The 8434-nt window shown below is 43.5% G+C and overlaps 1 protein-coding gene across 3 annotated transcripts in view; it reads right to left on the bottom strand.

Annotated features, from left to right (window-relative positions):
- Window positions 1-360: 360 nt before the first annotated feature.
- Window positions 361-8434, bottom strand: part of fhip1aa (FHF complex subunit HOOK interacting protein 1Aa) — a 28577-nt gene continuing 20503 nt past the window's right edge. For 2 of the 3 annotated variants that reach the window (XM_030094571.1, XM_030094572.1), the window contains 9 exons: window positions 7716-7874; window positions 7491-7577; window positions 6473-6640; window positions 5988-6067; window positions 5644-5846; window positions 3083-4123; window positions 2825-3003; window positions 2547-2667; window positions 361-2451 (listed from right to left, as the gene is read on the bottom strand). In XM_030094571.1, coding sequence (XP_029950431.1) covers window positions 2258-2451; window positions 2547-2667; window positions 2825-3003; window positions 3083-4123; window positions 5644-5846; window positions 5988-6067; window positions 6473-6640; window positions 7491-7577; window positions 7716-7874 — 2232 coding nt within the window. In that variant the 3' untranslated portion in view covers window positions 361-2257. The remainder of the gene's footprint in view (window positions 2452-2546; window positions 2668-2824; window positions 3004-3082; window positions 4124-5643; window positions 5847-5987; window positions 6068-6472; window positions 6641-7490; window positions 7578-7715; window positions 7875-8434) is intronic. The other variant, XM_030094573.1, reaches the window with a different exon arrangement.

Raw genomic sequence — 8434 nt, 5'->3', positions numbered from 1 at the left:
TCTTTATCTGGCGTGTGCGCGTGCTAATTATGGGCAGGATATTCATGAGCTGTTCAAACATTTGGCCCCTTCGCTGCTGTGTGCTGTAGTCGTTGCATGTAAGAGAGTGTAAGCCCTTGTGTTTACCCAACAACAAAACCCAGTTTGGAACACGATCTCTCTCGAGGGGGGTGTTTGGAAACTGGATAAATGAGTACGAGTGTGTCTACAAAACAAACAGCAGCGGAGCACCCCTGGCTAAAACAAGGAGAGGAGATTGTGTTAGATCCATTATGTGAGGCAAAGCATCTGTTTTTAAGCCTCAAATCCTTTTTTGTGTGTGAAAGGAAGGAGTCAACACATTAACATTAATTTCCCCCAGACTTTTTTTTTTCTTTATTAAAAGAGGCTTGCATTTGTATCTCAAACATCAACAACAAAATAGCAGCCCGGTCAAATTCTGAAGGAAAAAATAAGCCGAATGAGTCTTTGGAAATATGAAGAGGCTCAGACAGAAACTGTCCGTACAATCCTGGGTGTGAGAACTGCATTCACGCCACAGTGCTGTTAAAACAGTGATTCATTTTTATTTTTCTCTCCATACACTGGGCAGGATGTGAGCGGCACTGTGGTATGAAAAGGCTGATAAAGTGCTTGGCCACTTGCTTCAGCTGGAGACAGACTCACTAAGCAGCTCAGAAAATGGCTTTGATTGATACAAACACACTTTTCTGATCATTTTTAGTTAAAAAATAACATTTTGATGCATAATTAATTTTCCTGCAAAGCACCAATTAGGAACTGAAAATTTCAAAAAGGAACAAATATATACAGTTTGTTTTCAAATGAGGTGACAAACTTAATCTACTGATTCTTGTCGGATAACGAACTGTCTTGGATCACATTATCTTCTGAAGAGAAAGTGCTCATTTTGCCTGATTCATTGCCAGATGTTAATCGAGCCTTTAGATCATACTGTGAACTGTTGAATACTTCCCTTTAAACTTTTTTAATGGACGGGGCAACAACAACAAAAGCGTTACGAACTAAAACGGTAAAAATGTATATTAATCCTGTTCAGAAATGTTCAGATATCAGGCCATTATGTGAACTAAAAATCATAAGTTAGGCACTATTTTACAAGAATGCCCATCTTGGTCAAATCAGCTCATACAGACATGCTTTGTGACAAAGTACGACCCATATTTTCCCATTTGGACAGTGAAAGTCAACCCACAAACTAAAATAAGAGCAATATTCAGCAGGCTATCCTTAAACTGCTGCAAAATTCTGATTCTTCCAAAAGAACTACAAACAACATCCTGAACAATCGAACAGGGAAAAAGTGATGACAATTGGAAAAAAAACTCTAAAAGCTTGGCAAAAAGAATAATGCAACTGATAGTTTCAAAAAAAAAAAAAAAAAAGCTTAAATACCCCATTCCCATAATGAAAATATGCTCCAAATAATTATACCTCATACACCTTTCACTTGCATAGTTTACTGTGCCAAAAAACATCTCTTTCTTACAATATGTACAATATAAAGCACGACTAAGGCAAATTAAATACATCAAGATTGATAAGCCTGGGTTTGGTGCTCAGAGAAATCACCTCACCCCAAGTTGCTTCATGACAAAGAAGAAAAAAAAAAAAGATGTATCGAAGAAGTCCTGAGGTACCATGGTGAATTAGTGGGGAGAGAAGGAAAAAACGATTCCCTCTGAGATCAACCTGCTTTATTTAGTCTGTCATGTAACAGTTGCATAGGAATTGGTTGTGAGTTTGTGTTTGGCCGGCTGAGAGGGTGTGAAACGTTATTCAACGTAACCCGGCTGTAACCGAGTCTAAAAGGCCACCTGAGTGCTGCAGTACCACAGCCAGCAGCCTGCATCCCGCTGTGCTCAGAGCTGGTAGTAAGAAGACATTCAGAGCAAGAAAATCCCAGAAAAAGGTTCAGGATGAGGACTGATGTTTGTTAAAAATCACCATTTACAAAAAAAAAAAAAAAAAATCAACAGTCTTTGGCTATTGGACCTGAAACTCGAGCTGGTGACGACATTAACAAGATTTTCCAGGTTTAAATTTAGACCTTATTGAACAAGTAGAAAGAAGAAATTAAAACTATTTTCTTTTGCTTGGAAAATAAATACTTTATGTTTGTAAAATAATTCCAAGAGGTTTCTTTGTCTGTAAAGGACAACATGTATGTATCAAAAAGGAATAATTTTTATAATCTGAGTTCAGTGGGACTCGTCACAGAAGCCTAAAGAGAGGATCACTCTTCCATAGGAATGTAGGATAAGATGGAGTGCTCCTGCGCGATTGCAGCCAGTTCTTTGAGGAACTCGGTGAAGAGGACGGTACCAAACACCTCCGTCCGATCCAGGGAGATGACGGCTTTGGGTTTCGGTGGCGGTGAATTCTTCAAAATCCCTCCTCCGTCATGATGGCTGGAACCACCGCTCTTGTCTGAGAATACAGACAGAATGAAAGTAGAGTACGTCAAGAGAACGGAAGATGGCACAGAGCTTTTTCTAAACAGCAAGAGAAAGATGTTTCCTCACCAGTTTCCATGAAGGAGGCGTCTCGAGCCAGGAGCCAGTGCTGGGCGGCAGTGATCAGCTCGGGGAAATCCTTCCTGCTGGACGCCTGCTCTTCTATCTGGTTTTTCACAGTAGCTAGTACCTGACAGGAATCATAGAAAAGAAGCAACAAAAGACATCACATTAACGCAGATCTAAATAAAGCACAACAAACGAAGAGTCGCCTTGGACTCTGAGTGCCGTCGCTGCTTTGTGGGACTCAGTCAACGTTTGAATTTCAATCAAAGCTTCGTGTTTACCTGGTAAAGGGAGCGAACTGTCGGCTGAAAAACCAAGTTGGTGTTGAGGAGGAAGGAGCGCAGGAGAGGCTGGGGGTAGGCGGCGAGCTGGGCCAGGATGCCGGTCAGCAGCAGGTTGACGTGGAGGGAGTTGGAGAGCATGTTCTCCAGCCGGGACAGCAGTACACTGACAAATGGTCCTGCGGGAGGAGATGGTTAAATATCCTCTTTTACTGTGCAACCAAGAGAGAACCAAGACTCTTGCAGAGCAAAACTCACCAGTGAACGGTATGGGCTGGCTTCTGCTCGTGCTTCCGCTGCGAAACTTGTTGATTGTCCCAAATGGCGACAGCAGCTTCTCTGGCTCTGGAGTTTCCACAGAGAAAGAGGTGAAATCCATCTCCTCTTCGTCCTCCTCCTGCCTCGGCGCGACGGGTTTCTTCCCTTCTGCTTCAGCTTTGCCTTGTTTTCTGCCCGCTTGAGTGTCCAAAGTACGGATGAGCTCCTCGTACTGAGCCAGAAGATCTTCGCCCCTCTCAGCCGTCGTGTTTCTAAGGTTGTCGTTACAGTCTGTCTGACTTTTGATCTTGGAGTCTGAGCTGCTCTTGCTATTATCCGCTGTCACAGAGGTTGGCGGCGCTACGCCGAGCCCGTTTTTCAGTGGCGTTTCTTCAGAGTTCGGCTGAGATTCGTTCGATTGTGATCTGCTCGGTCTGGACGTCACGCTCTCGGCGTCTGTGGCGTCTTTCTTAGCAACAAGGTCGTACACCATGACGTCGTTCTGGAAGTCGTTCTCCTCTATGTAAGAGTCTTTCACCAACATGATGGCTGTTCTCCTCATCTCCTGGATGTGTTTTGGGGGGTCGGCAGGCGGCGGCTGCGGAGGTTTGCTCGCCGGGGGAGCCTCGGCGGTCTGCACCGGACACGCGTCGTAACTGTCGTCCCACTCCAGCTCCAGCTGGAGGACGGAGGGCGGCGCCACCGCGCTGCGGTTCAGGCCGGGTCGAGGATGGACCGCGGCCTGCTGCTGCTGCTGCTGCTGCTGCTGCTGCTGCTGCTGCTGATTCCGCTTGAGGGCCACCTGGGCCTGACGACTCTTCAACCCCGGCTCCTCCAGGACGCCGGGCTCGTATTTCTCGGGAGGCGGGTCCTCGCCGTTGTACGGGGCCGACCAGACCTGGCAGGCGCGGATGCAGCTGCTGATGCTCAGGCGGGCGTCGTAGAGGTAATGAAGGTAGCTGACATCCAGGTAGATTTCTGAGCCAATGGTGCAGGAGTTACCTGATCCATCATCCTCCTCCGCGAAGATCCTCTTTCCTTCTGAAAACAGAAGAAATGCTGATTAACGCCGGTGTGAGGCGCCTCGGCACAGCGCTCCCGCTGAGCACAACTAATGAGTTTGACATGTAACTGCGGGGGGTAAAGTGATGAAACACGCGAAACAGCAGGAGAGTTCACTGTCTGATATATGCTCACAATTATTTCTCCTATATTTGCATCTTAATTAAAGCAAATCAGCACCATATAGCGTGCCATATGTCTACACCGCTTGAAGAAACCGATATGAGTCCCAAAAGGAGACTAATAAATTAATGTCTTTAATTATAGTGATTTTTGCTCCAAACAGCAGCAGTAAATTATTTTCCATTTTCCTCCATTTAGGCTCTCTTTGTTTTCACCATCATCACTAAGGTCACAGAATCCATTCACTGAAAGAGAGCCGTGAATAGTAAAACCTGCCGAGTGAATTTCCTGCGCAGGTCATTTAAAAGCAGCCAAAACATCCATAAAAGCCGTTTGAAATGAAAAGCAATCATTCATTTCAGCTCGTCTGTAGCACAAAAATACAACATCAATGCTGAAGTAATGAACAAAGATACCGCAGAGAGCTGCTGACTGATGAAAGATTAGAGGACATTTTTCAATCTCACTAAATCAACAGTCTCCTACAGTAACAAATCACACACACTCGCCTTGCTCCTGGTCTTTCGGGACTCTTACCAGTTTTGTATGTATTATTTCTGTCAGTAATTTTCCTCATAATTAAGTACAATTTATATCATGTAATATACTTAACTCCTATTAAAATCACAAGTTGCTTCTGATGGTGCATTCATGAGTAACTAAAGTGGGAAAGGTCGGACTTCCTTTGAACACGATCAATCTGGAAGATTCCCACTGAGAAAGTGATAAGTCCTTTTGAATTTTATGCAAAGTCTCTCAGCACAGCAGTAAGGAAACTACAAGAGAAAGAAAATGTCTTCATGATGCAATCTGTGAAAAGCTTTTGTCAGAGTTAAAGTGAGAAAACACAGGCTGCGCTGGACAAGCCTTCTTCATAGTCATCTCAGAACATTTTCATTATGAAAACATTTGTTCAAGTGGATGTTCCCAACTGGGAAATTCTACAGTTCAACACACATTTTGAAAGTTATTTTGTTGTGCAATTTTGTGTATAGTGATTAATTCCATTTCCAGAGAAGATCCCTGCTGCTATCAACAACTTGAACCAGTCTGTACTTTCTATACTGCAATATTTGTCTAAGAAATGTGCTTTGAATATTTTTACTGTGACTATTTGTAACAACTGTAAGTCTCTATCATACAAATAATTTCACACAAGCAGAATTTCAGCTCTTTGGAGAATATTGAGGAATTCACTGTTGTTTATTATACACATTTTAATAATAATGAAGAATTCTACCAAGACTGTTTACATTTGGTGCATCTAAAGCAAGCATGATTATTTAAACACCTCTGGCACCATCTTCCTTTATTGTAGTGAAAATGACTGAAATCAAACATCAGTTCCACGCGGGGACGATCCTCCTCTTTGTTACCTGTGCTGCTGGGATTGCTGGGAGTCTCTGCACCCTTGGAGAAGAGGATGGACTCCAGCTGTCTCAGAGGCGGGGGGCTGCGATCCGGGGAGCAGCAGGACGGCGTCAGCGCTAAGAGCTTGGCTGCTGACACCGAGTAACAGTCCCTCTCCTTCACCACGCGTCTCTGACTCATCATCATGTGGTTGCAGGGGATCAGGTACCTTGAGAGGCGGCAGGGGAGGGAGACAGATGGTGACAGAGGGAGGCAGAGAGCAAAGACCCGTCGCCTTGTAAACCAATTAGACGTGGCATGCTTCAATGGGATGAGTGTGTGTGTGTGTGTGTGTGTGCGCGCTGCTCACCTCAGTACGAGCTGCAGCATCACGTCCTCACAGTACAAACCGATGAGTGTGTGGAAAAGAGCCAGGGACACGGTGCCCAGCTGCAGTGGTCAGTGGGAGAACAGCACATTGTTCAAATCAACAAAATGCTTTTTTTTTTTAAATACACAAATGCTCCACACACACTTTGACTTCAGCAACACAAACGGAAATACTAGTTTATTTATCAGTAATTCAGAAAATGCTGCTAGAAGTTTATGATATAGTAGGATATTTGCACTATTAGTGTATTAACATGTTGGTAGTAATCTAACCAGTTATTAAATAAATGAAGAAGCATTAAGACATCCTTTCAAAATGCAATAAGTTCAGCTAATAATTGAGAAAACAGCATTTCTTGATATGGTTTTTGTGCCATTTATAAAGCTGATAAGCCTGATTGATATCGTAATGTGGTTTTACAACAAAGCCGGCGGACCAGTGTGTGCACTAGGTCTGTCCTGTACCTGAAAGGGAGTGTTGATGCGGCTGACCAGAGTGTCCAGGATGTACACACTCTCATGTTGGTGCAGGAGGATGAAGGAGAGGAACGTCTGCAGCAGGGCCGGCTCCGATACACTTCTGAGGAAGAGGTCAAGGTACGCTGTGGTGGTCATCACCTCCTCCAGGGTGAGCTGCACACAGGTATGAACACATCACAAGAGTGTGTGAGTGTGTGTGTGTGTGTGTGTGTGTGTTTGTGTGTGTGTGTGTGCACGCTGAACACAGGAAGTGTCAAGCCCAAGGAAAAATTCTTTAATATGCATACATCGACAACTAAACACAGAAACTGATGGTTTTATTCATATTCACAACGTTTTAATAAAATATCATCCACTCATAAGTGGCAGCTCCTTTTCTTTCTTTCTTTCTTTTTTTTTTTTTTTTCGAACAGGGGTTGCCACAGCAAGTTACTGCAACTCTACTGGGTTCAAACCCTGTTCTCTCAAACTCAAGATCAACACTTAAATCATTGTGCTCCATATCAGACAAATATTAGGTGGTTTTTACTAGTTACTCAGAGAAAAGAATCTTTGACGTTAGTCATGTACAAAGATAAATATAAGTTGCTCTTTTTAATTTGCATGTTTGCAAAAATTCCCTACAGCACCTGTAAGTTTACTCATGTTGCATTTGCATTTCTAAAAAAATACAGTTCTCTGTCTTCTTGCACCTAATTTTCACCAGATGCAGTGGCACTACCCTCATCTTTATTTTTCTGATCGCATGTGTTTTCACTTCCCATCAGCAGTGCTGCTTTTTGCAATTTTCTCCTTTATATTTGTGCTTCTGACGTCTGGCTTGGTGTCACCCGATGTGATGGTGAAACAATGAAGTGAAATAAAATCTGCTGTCAACACAATCTAGGGCAGCTGGTGTCCACCTGGAATTAGGAAATAGACTACATTCCATGCAGAGCGTGTAATAAAAGGTAAGTGGTTAACTGAGTTCTGTTGTCTGCATTCCACAGAGATGACTGCCAACCTTGTGCAGTGCTGGAGCGAGGACTGGCACGAGGAAGCCGTTGTAGATGTAGCCCAGCAGCTGGTCTCTGATGTCCCGGTGGGCCACCTGGGAAAAAGTCAATATCAAGAGACACCTGGGTCAGGAGTGCAACTGAGCAAAAAGCTTGCTGCCATTTACCGTATGTGGATGCATTTTTTATGAAGCGCCGCATTTACTGCAGGCGGACTCGGCGCACGTGTTCACCTGAATGACAGCGTTGCAGAATTCCAGTGAGTTGAGGAACTGGACCAGCGGCGGCATCTTGAGCCAGTCCTCTCTGTGCAAGCAGTGCCACTCTTCACTGGGAACCTCCAGCTTGGTGGGAAGAGAAGAGTAGAGGCCACTCAACCCTGTGGCCAGCACCTGAGAGAGCGAGAGAGGAAGAAAATGTCACATTCTATTACTCTAAGAACTGGTTTGAGATCATTATAAGAAGCCATTCGTCTTTCTGCATTCAGTGTTTATGCAGTTTCAAAACATGTTTTCATACTATTCTTAAAAATACCAGCATCTCCTTCAACCGTGTAGCTCCAGATTAGTTTGACAGATTTTTTTTTAAACCAGGATTAGTAAATTAAATTTAGACAATCAAAGGTCAAAGGGTTACCTGAATTTTTTGTGTGCAATTTATGAGAAAGTGCTTAAGCCAGACATGCATGCATGGAATTTCACATTACATTTTAATCCGATTTAAAAGACGATTAATCTGTGCTCTCCAGCACGAACCGCGTTAATATATAAGTAAGAACCATGTAAAGAGATTATTCAGTGCGGGAAGACACAGTTAACATAAAGCACAGTCTGAGCTTATGATCCTGGATGAATTCATTACTGTGGACAGCTTCACAGAGAGTCTTCAAACTATTTTCAGTTACTAAAAAAAGTTGAAGGAATTCTTTCAAGTGTATTCATTATGATGGCCA

This window comes from Salarias fasciatus, chromosome 6 (genome assembly GCF_902148845.1).
Source record: "Salarias fasciatus chromosome 6, fSalaFa1.1, whole genome shotgun sequence".
Taxonomy (NCBI): domain Eukaryota; kingdom Metazoa; phylum Chordata; class Actinopteri; order Blenniiformes; family Blenniidae; genus Salarias; species Salarias fasciatus.
The sequence above is the reverse complement of the archived record's forward strand: the minus strand, read 5'-3'. Positions and strand labels throughout refer to the sequence as shown.